The sequence below is a fragment of the Puma concolor genome, chromosome D4 (genome assembly GCF_028749965.1).
Source record: "Puma concolor isolate L17-30 chromosome D4, mPumCon1.1.hap2, whole genome shotgun sequence".
NCBI classification, from domain to species: domain Eukaryota; kingdom Metazoa; phylum Chordata; class Mammalia; order Carnivora; family Felidae; genus Puma; species Puma concolor.
In genome coordinates, this window is record NC_141679.1 from 74,674,512 (window position 1) to 74,699,718 (window position 25,207).

Here is a 25,207-nt window from a genome sequence, read left to right on the forward strand (position 1 = left end):
TTTTATTGTAAAAAATCAATCATCTGTGGAAGATGTAGGGTGGATCCAGTAATCCTTGTCTTGTTATGGGCTAGGTCCTTCATACTTTTAATGAAAAAAAAAAAAAAATCAGATTTTTTTGGGGGGAGGGTGAGAAAAAAAATCCCCTTAAGACCTTCCCAAGTCATAAGGAGGCAGTTCCTCAAATTTAAAAAAAAAAAAAAAAATCTGGTATTTTAGAGTGTTGAACAGAAACATTCTTGTTCACCATCGATTTCATATAGAGTTTCTCCAATTTTTCTTCTTAAAATCAACTTGAGTAGGGTATATGGGAGGGGGGCTAGCCCCCCTTAACCTTTAACCCTAGTGTCTCACCCAGGGCCAGTTCCCTCAAACTTTTATTTTTAAAATAAATCTGTTCTTTAAAAAGATGTTGACAAAGGTAGACAGAAATAATTCTCTTCATCCCGCATTTCACATAAAAGCAGCTCCTCAAATATTTATTTTTAAAATCCATCTGATTGGGGGGCTAGAAAGAGTCCCCTTAACCTCTCTTGTCTGACCCAGGGCCAGTTCTTCAAACTTTTATTTTTAAGTGACATTAGAGGGTTTTGGGTGGGGGGGCAGGCAGGGGCAAGAAGAGCATCCCCGCCGAGCCTCGCGATTCTTCCATAAGGCCAGCTCTTCAAACTTTATTTAAAAAATCAATCTGATTTTTGGGGGGTGGGTGGGGGGAGCAGAAGAGTTCCCATTAACCCCTTGTGTTCCGTCAAGAGGCGGCTCCCCAAACTTTTTTTCAACCGCGAACATGACCTTTGCGAGGGGCTGGCGAGCCGGGGGCGGGCAGAGGGGCGCCGGGGGGCGGACGCGGGGGGCGCGGGGAGGGCAGGGCGCGGCGCGGGAAAGTTTGGGGGGCGGCGGCGCCGCGGCCGGGAGGCTGGCGGGCGGGCCGGAGCGGCGCGCCCGGGGGCCGGCCGGCTTTGTGTACGGCGCGGAGGCCGGCGGCGCGGAGGCCGAGGCCGAGGCCCGGAGCTCGCGGGCCGCGCGGCGAGGCCGGCCCGGGGGCGGGCAGGGCGGCGGGGGGCGGCGGCGGCCCCGCGAGGGGCGGCTCGGTTGCGGCGGCGGCGGCGGCGGCCGGTGCGGGTCGGGGGTGGGGGCTCGGGCCGGGCGCCCCCCCCCGCGCGCCCCCAGCGCCCCCGCCCCCCCGGCCTGAGCGGGGCGGGCGGAGGAGGGAGCGGCGGCGGCGGCGGCAGCGGCGGCGGCGGCGGCGGCGGCATTGTGCGCGCACCAGCAGCCCGGCCCGGGAGGAGCAGGACGCGCCGGGGCCGCCTCCTCCCGCACGGACCCATGAACCAGCCGGGCGGCGCGGCGGCTCCGCAGGTACGACGGGGGGCCGGGGGCATGCACCGCGCGGGGGACCCCGGGGGGCCGGGGCCCGGGGCGCTGCGCCACTTCATTGCAAGATTTGCAAAATGCAAAGTGCCTGGGCACGTTTGCGGGCTTTTTGTGGGCGCAAACCGGGGGGTCGGGGTCTGGGGAGGCCCCCCCCGGACGCCGCGGGGCGTGAGGAGGCTGGGGGTGACGCGGGGGTCTCTTCGGGCCCCCACCCAGCGCCCCCTCCAGCCCCGGGCTCGGACCGGAGCCCAGAAAACAAAGCGGCGAGAGAACAGAGCAGCCATTTCAGTTTGGACAATTCACATTTTGCAAAAATGCAACCCCTTCCAGCTCTCCCCCCTCCCCCCCAAATTTGCAATTTCCCCCTGACCCCCTCTGCGTTCGGGGTCCCTGATGACCCCCCTCGGGAGGTCTTTCCCCTCTGGCACCCCATCTTTGCAACAGTCTTTTTTTTTTAGGCCATATTTCCCTTTCTCAATTTTTTTTTCTAATTTTTCTTCAAACGGTAGTTTTTTCCCATTAAAACGACGCCACCTAGAGGATACTATTTTGTAAATAAAAAAAAAGAAATTAAAATTGAAAAGAAATATTTTTTATTTCTTATTTTTTCAAAAGTTTGCACTCTAAGGCAGCGGAGGGGGAAAGGATTCTTTTTTTTTCTTTTTTGGGGTGAAAATTTTCACTTTGATCTTTCTGGGAGCATGGAGACAATTTTTATTTCTGAAACCAAATCCAGATAATATGTAAATGAAAATTAAGCTGGAATTTGAATGAATTCAGTTTTTGAGGGGGAGAAAGGAGAAAGCCTCCTAAAACTGAAGTCATTTTGGCTTTCCAACTCCTTTTAGTTTGAGAAAAAAACTAATTGGAATGAGGAAAGGAGGGAAATTGTTGAGTTTAGAGAAAACTGGGAGAATTGGCTTTATGAAGCAATTAGAAATTGTACTTCATTGTAATTTGGAACTTGTTTAGCCCAGCGGGCAGAAAAGACTAATTTCACCATTTGGTAATATGTAAAGTTTTTCTGTTTTCGAGGGGGAAGGATTTCAAAGAGAAAATAGACCCTAAAATGTTGGCTTTGGACACACCCAAAAATTGTAGTTTTTTTTTTTTTTTAATTTCGCATTTACATTTTCCTGCATTTAAATCCCAAGGTTCTAAAGAAAAACAGAAACTGGAAAAGTTAGTGAAATCCTGTCTTTTTTCCCTGATTTGTTGGGTTTTGTGTTGTTGTTGTTGTTTTTTTTTTTTGGTTGTTTTTTGTTTTGATGGAATAATTAAGACTATTTTCTGATTTTGTTTCCTGAAAGGTCTAGGCATTTCGTTTTTTGTTGTTGTTTTATCCAGAAAATGTCAGGAACCTTTTTTAGCAATATTCAGTGGGGGAAAAAAATGTAAATTCATCACATTATACAAATTGAGTAGCCCACAGATTTGTAGGAGAGACCGCCATTAAAATAAGATATGCATAATTAACATTATTATGAAAAAACTAACAGTGGATTCACAGAAGCTCATTTTTTATGACATGCAACTGAATCAATTGATAAAGACAAGGGTTGAAGAATCCTTGGTAGGAGAGAATTTTCCCTTCTCTGTGCTTGCTTACTCTTCCAATTTGAAAAATTTATTATTTAAAAAAAAAAATCCAGATTGGTTTTAGGCCTCTTTGATTGTGATGTGGGGTTGGTAGTTTATTAGCATTTGGTATTTTTCACAAATTTGGTTACTTTCAAAGGGGAAAAGAAAATCCATTAGCTTTGATCATTTTTTTGGGGGGGGTTGTGATTTTAAAAACACAAATTTTACTGACTTAAGAAGGAAAGATAAAAGAAGGGAAGGACAGAGAGGAGATCAAAATTCTGATTCTTATCCATCTTTTCTAGTGGAACACTTAAGTTTGCTAAAAAAATGGAGTAAAACACCAATTCGGCTGATTCTAGCTGCAAAATTTAATTTTTTTTAAAGGCAAAAAAAACAAAAATACACACAAAAGCTAAACCCAAACGTATTTGCCTTTGGAACATGTTGGAACATGGGAACGCAAATGCAAACAGTATTTGATGTAGTTTTGTGGCCTTAAAATGAAATCACATGAAGGGGAAAACAAAAACAAAAAAAATTTTTTTTTAGAAGACAAATATTGACTGAATTAAAATTTAACAGATGGAAATAAGGTACCCACCCAAAGTTGAAGGGTTATTTGTGATGGTTTAGTATGTTGTTGAACTTGCTGGGGATTTTGAGTAAAAAAAAAAGTTTTAATTTTTCTCTCCAAAGGCGGGGGGGGGGGGGGAATCTTGGTGGGACCTTGCGTGGGGGCTGATGGTGGGTCACACAGGGCTAGGACAGGAAACCCTGTGTCCCTTTCGCCAGCCACCAGCTGGTCTTGGAAAAAAATGGTGGCCCCAGTTCATGCATTCCTAACCCGTTTTGTGGAGATTCAAATTTCTGAGGGGATGTGAATTCTGTGAAATAGATTTGACAGCGGCAGAGGTTCGACACTTCCCATCATCGCCATTGCATTTAGGAGATTTTATTTTTTTAGTAACGAAATCCTTCAGGGCTGACTGGCCACATTCTGACATACTTGGAATGAGCTTTTTTTTTTTTTTTTTTTTAAGTAGCATAATTAAAAAAAATTTTTTTTCCTGTTGAATTATTTAGGCCGATGCCTAGGACGGTCAAAGAATTTATAATTTCCGAGGGCTCTGGAGGCCTCATGAGACAGTAGGCCTGAGTTCAGCAAGTGTTGGAGGGGAGCTATACCCCAGGCTGGGAGGGGTAGGTGGGCACCCCTACTGGGCATCTGAGAAAAAGTCAGGGTTGTAGGTAACAGGTTCTTTCTGGTGCAAGGAATAAAAATATTGCAGCACGTCCTTTGTGTGTCCTGGGTCTCCTGACACACAACTCAGATTTTCAATTCCATTCTGCTGAAATTTCGACGTGTTGTCTATGGTTTAAAGGGAACCCCTGGTGAGGACTTGAAAATCATTTCTGTTTTGTAGACTTGTTTTTTCCTTTTTTAAAAAAATTGGTTATTCTGATCATGTTTGTTGTAAAGGAAATAGAGGTGCATGATGGTACTGTTGGGGGCGGGGTCAGTTCTCTTTTGTTTCTATTGGCGTCTCCCAGGACTGAGATCTGACCTAGGCCTTGCCTCTCTCACCTCCTATTTTAGATGGAAGTGTGACCAGAATGGATATATGAGTTAATTTTTATTAGCCTATGTCTGTTCACCAAACTCTCTTGTAATATTGGGCAAAAAATCTGGCAAATTGGACTTGAGGGGTGGTAATTTGATGATGGGCTGAGTTATTTTGGTGAAAGATCATTTATACTGTTTCACAGTAGAGACTCTTATTACTTAATGTTTTGCTTTTCTGCCTAAGGAGGTTTTTTTTTTTTTTTTTTTTTTTTCTCTAATAAGGTTTGAAATTTCAAGGGCCTGCTTTATAGCTTGACTTTGGACCAAGCTAGGAAAAAGGGTTTGCTTATGCTTTCAGCCCTGCACAGAGGTGAACTTGAACAAGGGCTCTTGCTTTTGCAGAAGAAAAGCAACAAAGATGGCTGGTCAGTGGAAGGCTGACCTCTCTCTGGTTCTAGAAAATAAACAGCCAATGGTTTGTTTCATTTGAGAAACAGAGTTTCAAAACTCTTCCATTGTCACATACAGATTTTCCCCCAACCTTTGACTCAGCTCTTGGCATGTTGCTTCCTCTGACCTCAGAATCCTCATGTCTTCTTCTTGGTGGGGTGATAAGAACGTCCCTGCCGTGTTTTAGTGGATGTATAAGCTGACTTTTCATGGTCATGGTGAAAATTTAAATTTTTTCCACGTTCTCGTAATGTTTTGTGTCAGTTGTGTCTCCTCCCTGGTGATGTAAAGTGAAGTGGCTTTGTGGGTCCACAGGTGCCATGGCTCACCCAAGGTCTTGCCATATGACCTAGAATAAATCACTTTTTCCTCCTGAGCCTCAGTTTTTGAGAGTTTTGGATCAGAACAAGAATAATCAAAAATAGATTTCATCTCTGATTCTGACTTCAGTGATTGGCTGTAGCTGCCTGGATCACTGTGTTGAGAAGGATCCTGAGGGTCACATCTGGATGCGTGTATTCTGGAGAGAGGGGTGCAGCGCCCGTCACAGAGTGAAGAGTACGCTTGTTATTCACCACACCCAGGCTAGGTTGTGAAGCATGACCGTGAAATTAGTGGCTCGCGATTGGCATAAACCTAGAGAAAAGAATGGAAGCGAGTATAGGAGGACACAAAATAGCAGAGGCAGAGTGCGATGTGGAAGGTAAGCGTGGTCTCGCGAAACTTGGTTTGATTTGTATTTGCCGATAGGTGTGTGCACCTATGTGTGTAATTTCCCAACTGTGAGTCACAGTTAAAGGAGTCAGCAAGGTACTGGACCAATGTTGCAGATCCATCTGGATACGCTGCACACAGCCCGCACTTCCCCACTTAACGCTTTTCTAACTTACCATCCCAGTTGACTTAACCTGAACCCTGTGGAGTAGATATACAGAGTAAGTGTGTGGTTTGTCCCCTGGCTGAGCCTGCCTTACGCTCCCTCCCGCCCCGTGAAGTCTCAGCTGCCTGGTGGTCGGGCACACACCCCAGCCTGTTGGCCCTGGAGAAGCCTGGAAAGACGGGTGCCAGGGTGAAGGCAGCATCTCTGGCACGTTCTCTTGCCGGAAAGGAGACTTTCAAGAAGTGCGGCATACCTGGCTTGGTGCGGGGGAGAGCAGCCACGCTTACTTTTATTCCGCACGTTTACTTCAGATCGCCAGAAGAATGTTTCTGGAACCGCAGACTTTGTGTTGGTGCTGTACTTAAATTTTCATCGACTCTGGGAGTATCTTTTTGTGTATGCGCTTCCTAGAAACGCCAGGATTTGCTGTCTTTGTCTTCTCATCTTTTAACGTGTGTCAGACTAGCACTGTCCAGTAGAAATACAATTTGAGCCACAAATGTGGGCCACACACATAATTTTAAGCTTTCTAGTGATACCCCTCCCAAAGTAAAAGGAAACAGGTGGAATTCATTTTAATAATATAGTTTATTTAACCCAGTGTATCCACCAGACCATCATTCCAGCATCTCATTCATATAAAGAATTGCTAATGTGATATTTTATATTCTTTCTTTGGGAGGTATTAAGTCTTTATTGACTAGCCACATTTCAGGTGCTCACTAGCCACTTGTGGCTAGTGGCTTCCGTCTTGGACAGCACAGGGCCAGACCAGTGTTCCATCTAGTTGTTGTTACAGGGTGGCCTCAGAAGGTTAGTGACACATCTTTCAAAGCTCTTGGTTTTTTTTGGTGGGACTTCCTTCCTGAGCCCTAGATGCTCTGCGGTGTTTCAGCCTATAGTGGTGATGAGTTCCACCATTTAGCCTCTTCTGGCTGAAGTGGTCCACACCTCTCTTTTATTTGTCCCCAAGCAGTCTTCTGCCAGGATTAGGCCAGAATGCTTTAGTTAAAAATGACAAATGACGGCTAGAAACCCCAGGATGATGTGTCTCAGCATGTGTGCCCTTGAAGTTGAGAAGTACAAGTGCAGGAGACAGTTGTAGGAGATGGGTTTTATTTATTTATTTTTTTAAATTTTTTTAAATGTTTATTTATTTTTGAGACAGAGAGAGACAGAGCATGAATGGGGGAGGGGCAGAGAGAGAGGGAGACACAGAATTGGAAGCAGGCTCCAGGCTCTGAGCCATCAGCCCAGAGCTCGACGCGGGGCTCGAACTCACGAACCGTGAGATCGTGACCTGGGCTGAAGTCAGACGCTCAACCGACTGAGCCACCCAGGCGCCCCGTAGATGGGTTTTAAATAAAGTATTGCCTGAAAGAAAGATGAAGGTATCGGAAGACAGCAGGTGCGTAGGACCAGGGTTGGGATCTGACAGGAGGGGGATTAGGGGGAAAGATGGTCTGTCATTGGGGTCCGTTTCCGAGCAGAGCATGGGACTGCCAGAGAACTGCCCCAGATAGACCTCAGGGCCTTAGGTCAGAAGCTAGACATTTTCTGACATCCTCCCAGTTGGTGAAATGGAAAGCGGGATTTGAAATCAACCAGACCAGAGTTTGGAATCCAGCCTTATGGCATGGTTAGCTTTGTGTCACTTTGGGAAAGTCACTTCTGGTTGTGGAACCACAACTTCTACATCTGGAAAGGGGGGGTAATATTCTCGACCTTGAAGGGCCATTTTACGATGATGTGAAGCAGCACATGTGAAAACACCCACCAGTCCTAGGAAGGTGGTCCTTAGAAGGTGGTCAATACATGTCAGTTACCTGTTGACCCAGTGGCCAGTGGGTCTCCATTTGGGGAGACTGAGTTGCAGTGACAACAGTTTTTCTGGTTCTGGAAACCTGGGGCCTTATCTTCACTGGGCAGAGTTAGGTAACATTAGAAAAGGTCCACTTTTTTGGTTGTTGCTCTAAAACACGGGGATGAGACATTTCTTAGACCTTGCGTGTCTTTCTTGTCAAAAGTGTTCTTAATGCGTTCATTCCAGGGATGCTCTAGCTCCTCTGAATATTTCTGGATTCGTTTCAAAGCCTGTGGCACAGTCTTTAAAAGGGATGAATCTTAATCCCGGGTGAACTGTGTACCTTCGAGCTTCTGTTCTGCTGGGCCTCCTGTCTCTAGTGCCCTTCCCCTCATTCATCTCCACTCTGAGGAACCAAACCCCCCCACCCCCAAGACCACTGGCATGTTCTCCTTCTGTGGAGTCCCCACACGACCCCAGGTGGAGTTTATCTGTGCCCACCCCGCAGTACTCCCCAAATACCGTAGGCCCACAGATGAGACTTAATTGTTTGCCTTTCTGTTTCTCTAGCCAGCTTGTGAGTTCCTTGAGGGCAGAGAGCATGGGTTATTCATTTTAGGGTCTGGCACAGAGCAGCAGCTCAATAAAGATTTGATGACTTAATTTGACTTTTTTGGAAATAGCCCAGATCCGTTGGATTTGAGTCTAGTGAAGAGTAGATGACCAGTTTGGGTTTGGCTATTTGGTCAAAAGCACTCTTTTACTAGGAAATGCACTAAGCACATGTTCCTAGAGCTGGCGCTGAAGCCCGTGCCTTCTTTGGAGTCATACGGAGTAATACATCGGAGGGACTCTTTGGAAAGTGATAACACTCCTTTGACCTTACACGTTTTGGGTAGTTTTGAAAGAGTTTTCCACCCTCTTCACTCCTCCCGTAGAAACTATTTCTTTAAAATGGATGGGGGGCCAGGTGGGGCTATCATCCAGATGGCTGATGGGCAGGTATGGCGAATGGACTCAGTTCTGAGGTGATGGGAATGGGGAGAGCCTTGAGGCAGAAGGGCTGGGTAGTACCCTGGTACCCTGTGTGTTTGCTCTAGGGGCTGGTTGTCTTGGTCATGGGCCCAGGAACGGGGCACCGGGGGGCTGTTTGTAGCACACCTGGAACACCTTAAATGAGTGGCAGCTAAATGTGTGATTTGATGTTCAGTCAGATCTTATCCGTGGTGGGATGATGGTTTGCAGATGCCAAAGATTCAAGGAAAACCTAACGGGAGAAATATGAGGACATTCTGTATATTTGCTTGCTTTTTTTTCTTAAGCTTTATAAAACACTGTTGTTTAAAAAAAATACTTATTTTTTTGGGAGAGTGCAAGTGGGGGAGTGGCAGAGAGAGGGGGACAGAGGATCCGAAGCAGGCTGCGTGCTGATTGGGTGACAGCAGCAAGCCCGATGCGGGGTTTGAACTCACGAACTGTGAGATCATGACTTGAGCCAAAGTCGGACACTTAACCGACGGAGCCACCCAGGTGCCCCTAAAACAGTCACTTTTAATGCTGGTGTCCAGCAAGGGAGCACAGGGTCCCAGGTTGAAGGACACCATATTTCCTCGATGTTATGTTTGCACATGTTCACATTTTCTGAAATTGGGGTGGTCTTAACAATACATGTTTTCTGTCAGTGTGTTCGTTCCCTTTCATTTTCTTCGTCACTGAAAGCTGTTGTCGATGCAATGGTGTATTTAATAGTAGAAGGCATCTTAGAATTGAGATAGGGTGTCATATTCTTGCTGGGGTGGACTGTGACATTAGGGACTTCCAATTCTCTTGCTTACCTCACTTAGCTCTGAGCTTGGCTTCTCCACTTGTGCAGTGAGGGTGGGACTTGGCCTTGGGAAGAAGCATCTGGAACTTTGAATTAGCACCCCTTCCCTTCCATGTCTTTGGATGGGTTTCATAACTTTGCTGTGCCCCTTGTCTAAAAGCTGAAAGTAGTGTGTGGGAGGGAGGCTTAGTATCTTCCACCTGTGGTGGGGCGGGCACCACTTTGACATTTCCAAGGGTAGAGCAAACAGGTCGAAATTGAAGGGAAAAGGCTTGGCTCCCTTGCCTGCTCTGCTGCTTAACGGTTTATCTTTGCCAAAGTTCTTCATTTACCTGTGCTGTTTCCTTATATGTAAAGTGGGGATGATGGTGACGATGCCCACAGTACTGGGTCCTTACAAAAAGTTGTGAGGGGTTGTGAGAAGAAAGAGTTGTAAAGGGCAGAGTTGTTTTTCACTTGCAACGTGTTACTTGTTCATTATCTAGTCCAGGGCTGGTTAAGTGAGTAATCTACATACCGCTGCCCGCCATTTGCAAGCCTGTGGCAGACATTGCTAATCGATCTTGGCAGTCTTTTCCATGGAGTCTGGCCAGTGACCTCAGAGTCCTTCTTTCTTAGTATGATGCAACCAGCCCTTGAGTTTAGTATGGGACATGAAGCCAATTTGTCATTTGTCATTGCTGATCTAGTTCCTCAGACACACACACACACACACACACACACACACACACACACACACACATGCACGCACACAGGAAGGGAGGTGGAGTTACTTGCCCAGAACCTCAGTGAATAGGCAGAGATGAAACTTCAGGCCTTAGATTTCCTAACTCCTCAACCATCGCCTTTCCTACTAGCACATACACTGTGTCAAATGAAATTAAAGTTAATTTGGTCTTGAGAAATAGAGGATTCTGACTCCTCCCTTCCCTCCTTGTTATAATTAGATACCCTTGGGGTTTTCATCAAAGCAGGGCTGGGTGACCTGCTTCTCTGCCTGATCCCGGAGTGATCAGATTTCAAAGGGGGAGATGCTGGTGGTTGGGCAGTGTCCCCCACTCGTGTAGTATAGATGACATGGCAGAGGGGCAAGGCAGGCCCCCGGGTTCCTGGATGAAGACCTAGGTATGTAACACGTTTGCTGTTGCACATACTTAAGACCACAGGCAAGTTTCTCAGCCCTGAGGAATCTTAATTTCTACATCTGGGGAATGGGATGGAAATAATCCTCCACAAGCATCAAATGAAAGGACATTCTTGAATATGCTGTCTCTATTTTTTTTTTGAAAATACTTTTTATTTATTATTTATTTTTAAAGTATCTTTTTAAAAGTTTATCGCTTTATTTTTGAGATGGGGGTGGGGAGGGAGCAGGGAAGGGGCAGAGAGAGAAGGAAAGACAGAATTCCAAGCAGGCTCCGCACTGTCCGCACAGAGCCCCTTGCAGGGCTTGAACTCATGAACCGTGAGATCATGACCTGAGCTGAAGTCAGATGCTTAACCGACTGAGCTACCCAGGCCTCCTTGAAAATGCTTTTGAGACTGAAGCCCTACATATGTGTTATTTTTTTTACACATGGATTTTTATAACTAGCACCAGTCATTATTTGTAGGTGCCCTGTTGGGAAATTGTGGAAACCCAGAGTCATAGATGGGTGCCCACAAAGGCACCTTATCTTGTTTCATTTATATGCCGGCTGCAGGTTTAAAAAGTTTGGAATTTGTAGGCCTTGGACAGGGTATGTACTCTGCCTTTCCAGACAGTTCCCACGAATGTGACCTGCCCAGCCCCGGAAGGCACTGGGCGCTGAGCCTCTGTTTGTTTATCTGTTAAGTGGGAGAACAGTTCACTTGTATATTCCCTGATAGGCTTCCTGCAAGCATCATGTGAGTTAATGGATTTAAAAGTGCTTTATAAACAGTGAAGAACTGGAGAAACATGTTAGCGACAACTCCTTTCTTTTCTTAAAAAGGAAAAGAGGGAGAAAGAAAAAGGAAAGGAGGGAGGCCAAGGTGAGGATGGTATTGAGTCGACAGAAAAATGATATAAATATTTTGGCTGACAAAGCAGAAGGAGGCTTCATCTATGAGCTAAAGAGAATAGATGGAGTCAGGTGATGCTTGGTTCCCCTAGTCTGCTATAGAAAACCCAGAAAAACCTGCTTTCTAGTGAACTGAGCTCTGTGTCACGGATGGAATCTTGAATTCCCTGGGGCCAGCCCTCGTTTTGGGGGAGTCGGGGGATCCAGGGAGGAAGAAGTCTGCCATCTCCACCCCATGGGTAGAAATGACTTCTGCAGAGCGGAGGAGGCTGGAGTGTCCCTGGGCAAGCCCCTGGCTTGGGATTTACTGGTAACATTCAGAGTCAGAAGCTTAGTGGATGTGTTACTATCCAAGACAGCATGCCCGAGGGGCTAGCCATTCTATCACTCAGGTTTGACCCTCTGCTGGACTAATTCTCACCAGTCCCAGCATTTTTGTAGAGAACTAAGGATGGGGATTTTTATCAGGTGAAATTTTGTGGAGAGTTCGCATTTCTTTTATTTTGGGCTCAGGGTTTTGTTAGCTAAGTGGACATAGCCAGGGTATTTGGAATAGATCACATCTTTGGATGACGGAGATTTAAAAAATTTTTTTTTTAATTTCATCAACAGAGAAAAATAAGTAAAAATTTAAGTGTGTTTATGTGGGTGTTTCTTATAATGTATACTGGCAAAAAGCAGAAAGTGAAACTGATCTGAAATAAAACTGAAACTGGCCTGGAACGAGGCCCCAGGGACGGGGTCACTTCCCTGGGGGTCTACTGGCTAGAAGTGGAATTTGTTGTAAGGCTAGCCGTCTTTTTGGATCTGGGGAGTCTAGGGCTTAAAAGGTTTGTAGAGATGATCTACGTCTGTGCCATCCAGTGTGTATTGTAACCACTGGCCACCTGTGGCTGTTGAGCAGTTGAAATGTGGCTGTAAGTGTAAAGTCCGCATCCGATTTTGAAATGTTCATAGGGAAAAAAAGATTGTAAAAGATTTCAGTCATAATTTTTTTGTAAGTTTATTTATTTTGAGAGGGAGAGAGAGAGAGAGAGAGCGCTAGCAGGAGAGGGGCAGAGAGAGAGAGGGAGAGAGACAGAATCCGAAGCAGGCTCCAGGTTCTGAGCTGTCAGCACAGCGCCCGATGTGGGGCTTGGACCCATGAACGCGAGATCATGACCTGAGCCGAAGTCAAGAGTCAGATAGATGCCTAACTGACTGAGCCACCCAGGCGCCGCTCAGTAATAATTTTTAAAATATTGATTCCAAGGTAAAATGATAGCCCTTTATATACTAGGTTAAAGAATACATATTAATAAAGTTAATTTCACTTTTTCAGGAATAATGTTGCTTCTAGATTTGAAATTGCCTATGTGGTTTGTATTACAGTTCTAATGGACAGTGCTGATCTAAAAGTCTGCCCCCGCCCCACCCGGCTTCATCAGGTAACTGGTGAAGAATGCAGAGTTTGGAATTGGGAAGAAGGATGATGTAATGGTGTAGGCATCAGTATAACTAGGTGGTTAAATGGAGGGAACTTAGGACAGAGAGAGAAAGAGATTGGTAATTTACGAAGGAAAACTTAAACTGTTTTCCACTTTGCTTATCCATTCCCCTAAACATTAATTAAATACTTTGGAAGAAAGTATATCTAACAAGACAAGCAAAAACAAATCTAAAAGATTACCCCTGGCGATCTCGCCACTTGCCAGAAAATTCCGGTCTATTTAGAATTTGGGGTTGAACCAGGGTTCAAAATCAGAGCGTAGTTGTGGGCTGGTTTGGGCCTAGAAACCCAGGTCACATTAGGGGCTATGGATTTAGGGACCCGAGTGGCCACAAGTCATTCTCTTGCTAAGTCATGTGTGCTCCGTGTAGAGATTTGGGAAGCAAGGCTTCTGGAAGACCAGAGGGCACACGGTAGTAGTGGATGGAGCTGGCAGGACGAGGAGGTCATCCGGCTCTCCTGATTTCCAACGTGGTACAGGCAGGGGGGCGGGACAGGACGGCAGATTCGGCTAGGCTCGAACACAAGTCTCCACCTTTGTAACTTAGTTCTCTGGCTGTCAGTGTTTTGAAAGGAGTTTGAGCCATGTGCTGGAAATTCAACCTTACAAATTTTTGATTTTTATTCAGGATCTGTTTCTGTCAAAAGGCTGAAGTTGAGCATTCTTCATCTCACCTGATTTTTGCAAAATAGAATTTTTCTGCCTCAAAATATAGTAATCATGGCACATTTGCCAGGTGCCTCTTACATACCAGGCACCGGGCTCATCATTTAACATCTATTAATACGTCAGTGAATACAGTCACCCTGGAAAGGAAGGCTTTTTTTTTCTTTTTTTTTTTAAACATTGGGGAATTGAGAATCAGAGGTGAAAGGGTACACAGCTGGTAGTGGTGATCGGCTCCAACTTCAGATGGTGGCCACAGACGAGACTCACAGCAGCCCTTTGAGGTGCTGAGTCTTAAACATTCTCGCTTCCGGTCGAAGAAGGTGAAGTTGCTTGTCCAAGTTGTGGCATCGGTGATTGGCTAGGACTTGAAGCCAGTTCCCTTGGATGCCCTCCCCTTCACAGTGGGGCTGAACTGGACCCTGGGGTCTCGGGAACTTGCCCTCCCCACTCCATGGGGCCTGGATCTGGGACTCCCAGTCCCCCATTCCCCAGCTCCCCATGCTCCTCGGCTGGCCGGTGGCTTGTGTGTTTCATGCTCACAGAGCCTTTAATACTGCGTTTGAAAACAGTTGCAGAAGGTTTGCTGTAATTAATTACATTTGACATACTTGGAACCGGGGCCTCCTGGATTCAGAATGCAAATTTATGCCCAGACAGATGTAAGGTATGCTTGGAGCCAGGAGCTCTGGCACGTCCCAGCCAGGGCCTGCGGCGATGCTGGCTGCCCGATGGGACTACCATCACTGGCAGTAAGCAGTGGAAGCACAGCTCAAACTTGGGGATACCTGGAGCCCATGGGCTGTTGGAGGAGAAATAACTCTGGGCTTCACGGTAGGAACCATAGTCTCAAGTCTGAGCCCTGCTTCTAACTCAGCCAGAGCCTGGGGTAATCTCTTTTCCCTGCTCTGGGCCTCCATTTGCCCTATTATACAGTCAGGGCTTGGACTAGTTGCTCAGAAAGCATGTTCTGTTAGTTTGTTCAGGGGCAGGAGGGCAGTTGATCCAAGTCAGAGCTTGGAGGAGGGCTGGCTTTTGGAAGTATAAATAGTGGAGGTGAGAAAGGCTTGGAATAGAAAGGTAAGTGGGAGGCTTTTGGAACAGACAGCAGAAGTGTACAAGACCTGGTATTTAGTACAAGATGTGGCTGATTTCCGGGGCTCCGCATAGAGAGGTCATGCATTCAGCCTCAGACTCCTTTCACCATGTGTCTCAGGTACCAATTTCCATGTAACAAATCACCCCAAAACTTAGTGGCTTAACACAACGCTGATTATTGTCTCTCATGGTTTCTGTGAGTTGGGAATTTGGGAGTAGGTCCATCGGTTGGTCTGGTTTAGGGTTTCTCTGTGACTGTGGTCATATGGTGGCCAGGGTCATCTTCAGACCTTCTTTACTCTCATATCTGGTGCCAGGATTTGGAAGACTTAAGAAGTTAGAACTCATTGGGTATCCATTTGTCCGTCCATCCATCCATCCATCCATCCATCCATCCATCCATCCATCCATGTCATGGGGTCTTTCCAGCATGGAGGCTTCATACATGGCCTGACTTTATATGGCACCTTGAGTCTCCCAAGGCACATGTCCCAACAGAGATAGAGTCAAGCAGACCCAGTGTCTCCTTTTATGATTTAGTGTCAGAAGTCATATAGCGTAACTTCTACCGCAATCTATGGGTTGAGGCAGTTACAAAGACATGTCCCATTTCGAGAGGAGAGCCGTAAGCCCCACTCCTCTATGGAGTTTTGTCAGTGTGACATCAAACGTGTTGGAGGGTGTGTATATTAGCGTGGTCATCTTTGAAAATATAAGCTGCCATTCCATCTGTCTGCTCATCATTCCATCTAGCTATTCACCTATCCGTCCATTTCACCCATTCTACCCACTCACCCATTTCCCCTTATCATCTTTCTATCCTTCAGATGTCTTTCTTAGGATTATCTGTTCATCCATCCATCTACCCCATTCAATCTCCTGACACATTTTGAGTACCTAATATGGGTTAGATACAGCTAGGGTGCTTTTAGTAATGAGCTCAAAGGGAAGAATGAAACTAACAATTATTTAAAAAATTTTTTTAAATATTTTATTTATTTTTGAGAGAGACAGAGACAGAGTATGAGTGGGGGAGGGGCAGAGAGAGAGGGAGACACAGAATCTGAAGCAGGCTCCAGGCTCAGAACTGACAGCACAGAGCCCGACGCGGGGCTCGAATTCACGGACCGTGACATCGTGACCTGAGCTGAAGTTGGACACTGAACCAACTGAGCCACCCAGGCGCCCTGAAACTAATTATTATTGAGAACCTACCCAGTGTTAGTTTCTTTATCCCCCCCAAGTAACTCCATGACATAGAATTTTCATCATGTTTATTTTACAGGTGAGGAAACCAGGGTGCAGAGAAGCTAACCTGCCCAGGGGTCATTCAGCTAATTAGTGTCAGAGTCCTCACTCAGACTCCATTCTTTAGACTGTCTCCATTCTGGTTTCTGAGTGTGAGATGGCTGTCCAAGAGTTGGTTCTCCACTTTTATTTTTCTTCCAAGTGAAAACAGGTTCTTCTCCCCCTCACCCCCAGTTATAAAATAATACATTCATTACATAAAACATTAAAGCAGTATAGAAGAAATATGATTGTTATTTGAGAAAACCACCCCAAATCCTACCACCCAGAGACAACCACTGTTCACATTTGATGAGCATTATTTAAGTCATCCCTCTGCATATTTAAATATATACGATTACAGTTTTATACAAATGGGATTATATTCTGCATGCTGTTCTGAGTCAGCTTTCTTTTTAAACTCCTGGATATCTTCCTGCATCAGTTAATAGAGATCTTTGTTATTATTTTATTGACTACATTGTATTTCTATTGTGTATGTGTCCCTATTACTTTATCGACTACGTTGTATTTCTATTGTGCATATATGTCCCTAAACTCAGTGCCCTATTGGATTTTGGTTATTTCTAAATCTTTTACAGCAGGGTTTCTAGCTTACGTGGTCATCTCTTTATCATTACTCTCTAAAAGGCGGATTGCTGAATCATAACATATTTGCATTCTATAGGTGGTATTAGTTTTCCTTCCTACTAGGAGATTGTGAGTGCTCATCTTATACATTGTGGCCATCATGTTGTATTGCCACTTTTTAATCATTGATGTCCTGATGGGCAAACTAATGAGGTTGAACATTTCTTAGTATACTTTTATTAACTACTTGCATTTCTTCTTATGTGAATTGTCTCTTCAAGCATTTGGCTGATTTTTCGCTTGGGGTGGTCTGTTTTTTCTTTTATTTTTTTTATTCTTTATTTTATTCTTTATTAAAAAATTTTTAATGTTTATTTAATGTTTATTTTTGAGAGAGACAGAGAGAGAGAGAGAGAGAGAGAGCGGGCGTGCACGTGAGTTGGGGAGGGGCAGAGAGAGAGGGAGACAGAATCTGAAGCAGGCTCCGGGCTCTGAGCTGTCAGCACAGAGCCTGACACGGGGCTTGAACTCAGGAGTCGTGAGATCACGACCTGAGTCAAAGTTGGATGCTTACTGACTGAGCCACCCAGAAGCTCCTTTATTTATTTGTTTTTTAGAATGTTTATTCATTTTTGAGACAGAGAGAGGGAAGGGCAGAGAGGGGAACAGAGGATCTGTGCTGACAGCAGAGAGCTCAATGAGAGGCTCAAACTCACGAACCGTGAGATCATGACCTGAGCCAAAGTCAGATGCTTAACTGACTGAGCTGCCAAGGCACACTTCCTTTATTTTTTCAATAAATTTTGGATTTTAGAGATATTGGCTCTTTGTTTGCTGTTTAGATTTCAAGTATTTCTTTTCCTGGACTTTTTTTTTTTTTTTTAAAGCACCATTTAGTGGTGGTTCAATAAAATGTTTACTTTTAAAATGCTTACATTTTTGTGTTTTGGATTCTGACTATATTGTTTTGGTGTCACACTTAAAAAGACTTCCCCACGTTAAGAATTTATAGTGAAAGGCAGCCTACAGAATGGAAGAAAATATTTGCAAATCATATATCTGAATGAGGGTTAGTTTCCAGAATATATAAAGAACCCCCTACAGTGCAACAACAAAAACCAAATAACCTGATTTTTAAAAAATGGGCAGAGGACTTGGACAGACATTTTTCCAGAGAAGGTGCACAGATGGCCAACGAGCATATGGAAATATACGCACTGTCACTGATCATTTGAGAAATGTAATTTAAAACCACAATGAGAAATCACTCACACCTATTAGGATAGTCACTATAAAAAAAAAAAAATCCCAGAAAGTAAGTGTTGGCATGGAAAATTTGGAACCCTGTGTACTGTTGGTGCAGCTGCTATGGAAAACAGTATGGCAGTTTCTCAAAAAATTAAAAATAGAATTCTCATATGATCTGGCAATCCTACTTTTGGGTGTATATCCAGAAGAATTCAAAGCAGGATTTCAAAGAGATGATTATACACCCATGTTCATTGCAGTGTTATTTACAGTGGTCAAGAGGTGGAAGTAACTCAGGTTCATTGACGGATGAGGGTGTAAACAAAATGTGGTCTGTGCATCAGATGGAATATTATTCAGCCTTAAAAAAAGGAAATCCTGTCACATGCTACCATATGGATAAACCTCGAGGACACTATGCTGAGTGACACCAGCCCGTCACAAGAAGAAGGCGAATGCTGTCTGATTCTGCTCCTCGTGAGACCTCGAAAGTAGCCGAACTGGCAGAAACAGAAAGTAGAAGGGTGGTTGCCAGGGGAAGGGGGAAATGGGGAGATGTTGTTTCGTGGGTATAGACTTTCAGTTTTGCAAGATGAAAAAGTTCTGGAGATCTGTTGCACAACACCGTGAATGTACTTTTAGCACTCTTGAACTGTACGCTTAAAAAATGGCTGTGACCGGGAAAAGACCAAATTGAACATTGATGTTATTGAACAAATCAACAATTCGTCTTCCAGGAACATTCACAGAAGGAATAGGTGTGTCTGTATACCATGTGAAACACGCATGAGTGCTCACAATTATTTGTAAGATCAAATACCTGGAAACAAAAAAAGAATTAAAAAAAAATTCATCCTGGGGCGCCTGGGTGGCTCAGTCGGTTAAGCGGCCGACTTCGGCGCAGGTCACGATCTCGCGGTCCGTGAGTTTGAGCCCCACGTCGGGCTCTGTGCTGACCGCTCAGAGCCTGGAGCCTGTTTCCGATTCTGTGTCTCCCTCTCTCTCTGCCCCTCCCCCGTTCATGCTGTCTCTTCCTCTGTCTCAAAAATAAATAAACATTAAAAAAAAATTCATCCTTACTTCTTCTTTCATTTTGTATATGCTTTGTTTTCTTACATTTAAATTGATTATCTCTTTGGAATATATTTGCTTTGGAGGAGGGGCATAGAGATTAGGCTCTGTTTTTTTCCAAACGTCTAGCTTCTAGCTATAACGCCAAGAATTGAATAATCCACCTTTTCCTTCTGGATTCGAAATGCTGTCTTTCTCTGATATTAAATTTCCATGTACTTAGGTCTCTTTCTGGACTCTGATGTTCTCTGAGTGTACAGGTATAACACTCTTTTTGACTTGATCACTTGCAGATAAACCTGAGCACTGGAATCATGTCTTCAGAACTGACCTGTAGAATAGCATGTATGTTGTTCACCAGGTTGGGCTGCTTTCTAGTGTGTTTTTTTCACCGGGCAGACGCTCTTTATTATCCAGACTGACCTCAATGCCACTACAGTGGCAGAAACTGAAGTTCAGTGACATTAGAGAACTTGCTGTGGGTGTCTAATTGATGTTCTCATTCACCACATCTGGGAGGTGACAGAGCCTGAGTCCAACTGTTAGGGCTGTGGAGTACTTTTCACAATGCGCTGTATCTCAGGGATGCTCAGGTATCTTTCCCTAGGGACCATGCGTACCTTGGCACAGAGCGGTGCTAATAGGTGCTTGTTGAATGGGATGGGAAGCAGTAGTCATGGCTTATTCAAAACAGATATTCCTAAACAGATTATTCCCTGGTCACAGTTAGATGTTTGCTGATATTTGTTTTAATAAGTTAATTTTTAAATAATTAAAGTAACCTAATGATATTACAGAGAAATCAGAAAGTAAGGAAATAAAAAGACTATGGTAAATAAATGCCAGCCCTCTTATATTCCCTATTAAAACTTCGGTGTATTTCCTTCTAGTTATTTTACAAGCATATTTTTATTATTTGAATCATAATGTATTAGTTTCGCCTCCTGCCTTTTCCTTCCCCCATCTTTTGTCTTCCTCATTGTCATTTTTAAAGACTGCATAGTAGTCACAGAAAAGAATGTAGTTTGTTTAACCCATACTCTATTGTTGCACATTTAGGTTGGTTCTAATTTCTCTTTAATATGGTTACACTGTAATGAATATTTTCATAAATAGAGTATTCTGATATTTTAAAGCCATCTCCTTTGGATATATTCCCAAAGAGAGATTACTGGATCAAGGGTAGATATTAGTTTAATACATTTCCATATATCCTGCCCCTTTTGGGACAATTATTGGTACCAGGCTTTGGGAATCTCTGTTGATTTGGAAAAGAAATATAGCAGATTCTTTAAAAAAAATTTCATTGACTTTATTATTATGAAAAGGGTTCATGTTTAATGAGGAAACCTAGAACATATATGTAAAAAAGACTTCATAATTGCATACCTCTCCGAGATAGCTGTGTTAATTTCACGTCTGTTCTTATATATTTTACTTATTACACACGTATTAATTTTTCAGGAAATTATTTTTAATCTCATTTTATTAGCCAGAATTCTCTAATAACTTGGTTCTCTGCATTTATGCTGATAAAACATTTTTGGGTGATGATCCTTCCTCTTTCAAGATCCTAAACACCTTCTGAATTTATTTATCCATTAAATAATTGTCCTAATTATGGCTGGAGACTCCTGATAGGCACCAAGGTGATGAAACAATACGGGTTCTGTTCATAGTCACATACAACGTGCTGTAGAAAATGTTCAGTGTTCTAAGACCGGTTGCTGAGGGTATTTAGTGGAGGGAAAGTTGGTTGAATCCTGGTAAAGAGAATCCAGGGCAACTTCCTGGAGGAAGTGGTATTTGAGTGTGAGTTTGAAGGACAGATAGGATTTGAGGGTCTAAAGATGGGTCTGTGGGAGGAAATGGTTGGAATAGAGCATTCTGGGCTGATGAAATTAGATGAATCATCAAAGAAAGAAGAACTTCAGTGAATTTTTAGCGTTGAGTACTTATTATTATAAATCTAATTCCTTGAAAGCTGATGACTCACAAAATTCTGCCCAAATGTCCTTATCCTTCATGGGAGCCCACCAGAATATTCAGTGTATCGGAACTTTTGTCTCTGAGGGGGTGCACGTAGGTGGGGAGTTAGAGGGGAATAAAGGTTAGGGCAAATGAGAGGAAGAAAGCGAGTCTTCGGTGATCTGATCTGAAGTCAGAACAGTGCTTAATGCTGTAAAGTGCTTTTGCAGATGCGATCTCACTCCTGCCTCCTGGTGTCCTGACAGAACTGACCTCTGCAGGTCCTGTGCCCTGCTGGGCAGCAGCAAATGTTCATGACTGACCCACTGGAAGAAATACATTTTATATCACCGTCTCATATGCATGTACTCATAAAGGTAAAGCAAAAGCAGAGAACAATATTTACACTTAACCACTTGTGATGCTTTCTGATAAAGTTTTTTAATTTTTAAATTTTATTTTTTTTTATTTTAGAGTGCGCATGCAGGGAGGGGAGAGGGGCGGAGGGAGAGAGAGAGAGAGAGAGAGAAAGAGAGAGAGAATCTTAAGCAGGCTCCATGCTCATTGAGGAGCCCAACATGGGGCTTGGTCCCACGACCCTGGGATCATGACCTGAGCTGAAACCAAGAGTCGGACGCTCAACTGACTGAGCTACTCAGGCACCCCTGCATTCTGCTGCTTTTTAATTCTTTTTTTTTTTTTTTTTATTAAAAAAAAAATTGCTGGCTATGATTCATTAAATTGTCTACTGGATTTTCCTGCCAGGACCTCCCAGCTGTCCTGAGCAGGTGGAACCCAGAGCCCCTTTACCTAAACCTCCTGTCTAGCAGGTAAGGAACAGATCAGAAATGTCCTGCCTGCTTGGCTCCCTCATCCTCGTGATAAATAGTGATCTTTGTTACTTCCCATTGAAGATACGAGTGCATAAAGCAGGCAGCCGTGGAGCTCCTGACTTGGTGAACTCAACTTGGACGTGGGCTTGGAGCAACTCCCCACAGACGACTGACTGGAGGTCTCAGGGGTTCCAGTGACACCCAGGGAGCAAAACTGTTAATGGAGATGAACTTGGAGAGGCCTACGATTATGGGTCTTTTTTTTTTTTTTTTTGCATATAATAAGTTTTCTTCATGGAACACGAACCTCTTTTATAATAACAAAGTGAGTCAACAAAACGCTTTTTAGAAGAGTTTATTTCCTTTCCAAATCAACAGAGGTTCCCAAAGCTTAGTACCGGCAATCTCTCTTTGGGAATATATCTAAAGGAGAGGATTTTATTTTTTTTTTTATTTTATTTATTTATTTTTTTCAACATTTATTTATTTTTGGGACAGAGAGAGACAGAGCATGAACGGGCGAGGGGCAGAGAGAGAGGGAGACACAGAACTAGAAACAGGCTCCAGGCTCTGAGCCATCAGCCCAGAGCCCGACGCGGGGCTCGAACTCACGGACCGCGAGATCGTGACCTGGCTGAAGTCGGACGCTTAACCGACTGCGCCACCCAGGCGCCCCAAGGAGAGGATTTTAAAATATAAAAATACTTATATATGAAGATGTTCTTTATGGTGTAATTTTACCAAAGCCCAGCGTGAGTTGGCGGGAGCGTGCAGGGTGGGTCTAGGTGCTGTGGCACACGTGATGCCCCCAGGAAAAACAGTCCTTACATGGCTGCTCTGAAAAGTGGGACAGCAAAGTGGCTAAGGATGTCCACTTTGTAGCCAGACTTCCGGGATGCAAAATCCACATCTGCCTCCTTCAGACCACATGACCTTGGGCATATGACTTAGCATCGGTTTCCTTATCTGCAAAATGGGTAGAGTGAGCATTAGCGGGGTTAATATTAAAAACACTAGCACAGTGCTTGACACATAGCAAGTCCTATGTAAGGGTTAGCTGGCCAGTTGCATCTGGATGCTTTTTTTTTTTCTTGCACAGAAAATGGCAACCACCTGTAGGCTCACTAGGCCTGTGTCGGAGCCCATCTGGGTTATAGGACATGGAGGATGGAAGGACCGTAGGGCTGGATGCAAGAGACCTGGCGTTGTGTGGTCTGCCCCTTATCAGGCCCGGGCTGAGTTTGCCGTGTCATTTTCCCTCTTGGAAGCACTGTTGTCTAGAATATGAGATAATGAGCTTTTTTGGTCTGCCTTGCAAAATTGTCGTGAGGATGGAAACTCATTTACCCATAAAATGAAGAGATTAGACTTCACAGATGTCCATGTTTTCTTATGAATTCCAGCTGTGGTTGGTTATTGGGTCCATGGATAGGCCACGGTGGGCAGGATGCTGAGATTGATTAGTGATGTCTGCCACTGGGAAGGCAATGTGATGGTAGCCTAGTTCACATTTGCTGCTCCTGGGCTGGATGGCTTCGTGGGCCCCACTTAATCTATGGCTGGGTGGTTTGAAGGGTTATAAAGGATTGAGAAGTTGGCTGTCTAGTACTGCCACCAGGAGCTGGGTGGATTTGAGTCCGTATTTTCTAAATGCAGGTATTAAAATATCTTAAAGCTATAGTAACTGAACGAGGGTTGACCTGGCATAGGCATATACAGGCAGATAGATTTAATAGATTACAGTGCAGAAACAGACCCAACACATCCAACTATGTGTGTTAACTTTAGTTCCCGTACCACCCTGTTTTGGTTATTTTTGCTTTAAAAATATTGTAATATTTAGTAAATGTCTTTCCATATTATTCTGTTTTCAAAATTTTCATTAGTCTCACACATATTCTAGTGGATGAATGCTGGAATCATTTTTAAAGGTAAAAATTGCTTTGTGATGGTAATTGTGTTAAATGTATGCATTTAATTGAATAGAAGGGTGTTCTTAACAGTATAATGTTTTTTTGTCCATTAAGGTTGTGGTCTGTCTCTTTCTTCATGTTCCCTTAAATGACCCACGTTAAAGTTTTCCACCTAAGTTTTGGACTTTTATTTTACTTTATTTTATTTTAGAGCATGTGAGCTGGGGAGAGGGGCAGAGGGAGAGATAGAGAATGAGAATCCCAAGCAGGCTCTGTGCCCAGTGTGGTCCCCTGTGCAGGGCTTGATCCCATGACCCTGGGATCATGACCTGAGCCAAAATCAAGAGTCAGACACTCAATTGATGGAGCCATCCAGGGACCCCTTGGACATGTATTTTTAAGTATATTTCTGGGTATTTGGTATTTTTGACTGTAAGGGGGATAATTTCCCTCATTGTGTTACTTTGCCTAATTAATTCAAGTACATTGAAAAGCTACTGGATTTTATGTGGCTGTTTTGTTAGTGGATAACTTACCATATTGTTTTTTTAATATTAATTTTTTTATTTTTAGAGAGAGATCACGAGCGAGCACCAGTGGGGGATGGGAGCGGGTTGCAGGTGGAGAGAGAGAGAGAGAGAGCGAGAGCATCATAAGTGGTCTCCATGGAGCTGGCCGGATGCTCGGCTTGATCCCGTGACCTGAGCCCAAATCAAGAGTCAGACACTCAACCAACTGAGCCACCCGGGCACACCCCAGCCGCATATTGTCGTCTTAATTCCAGTGGTTTCTTGTGATTTTTAGATAGATTGTAATAGATGCAGATAATATTCATTTCCCTTCTTTTACAACATTGTCCTTTTTTTTTCTTATAGGTTGACTAGACCTTCTAGGCAGTTTGAATAGTAGCAGGGATAACATGTATTCTTGTATTGTCTTGTTTCTTCTTTTAGTAGGAAGGATGTTAGCATTTTCTAATTAAGTCTGAAGTTTTATTTTGGTTTCTGATACATATTTTTTATTATTTTTTTTATAAAAATTTTTTTAATGTTTATTTTTGAGAGAGAGAGAGGGAGAGACAGCACAAGCAGGGAAGGGGCAGAGAGAGAGAGGGAAACACAGAATCAGAGGTGGGCTCCAGGCTCTAGGCTCTGAGCTGTCAGCAGAGTCTTTTGTGGGGCTCAGACTCACAGACTGTGAGATCATGACCTGAGCCGAAGTCGGACGCTTAACCGACTGAACCACGCAGGCGCCCCCCGTTACATATTCTTTATTATTAAGTAAGCATCTTCTGAGTTGCTAAGTTTATTTTTATTTTTCTTAATTTTATCAAGATGGAGGTGAGTGGTACGATTTAGGGGTGGTTTTAGCTCTTCCGCCTTTGAATTTTTCTTTTGCAATGGAGTGTGAATCATCCCCTCCCCCACTGTAAGACTGGTTAGTAATAAGAGGGGAGAAAAGGATGATGAATTTTATTTATTTTTTATTTATTTATTTATTTTTTTTATTAAAAAATTTT

General features: G+C 43.9%; 1 protein-coding gene across 20 annotated transcripts in view; it reads left to right on the forward strand.

Moving 5' to 3' along the window:
* The first annotated feature begins 1,207 nt into the window (after positions 1-1,207).
* ZNF618 (zinc finger protein 618) overlaps positions 1,208-25,207 on the forward strand; it is a 186,020-nt gene continuing 162,020 nt past the window's right edge. For all 20 annotated transcript variants that reach the window (XM_086683777.1, XM_086683780.1, XM_086683778.1 and 17 more), the window contains exon 1: positions 1,208-1,359. In XM_086683777.1, coding sequence (XP_086539903.1) covers positions 1,327-1,359 — 33 coding nt within the window. In that variant the 5' untranslated portion in view covers positions 1,208-1,326. The remainder of the gene's footprint in view (positions 1,360-25,207) is intronic.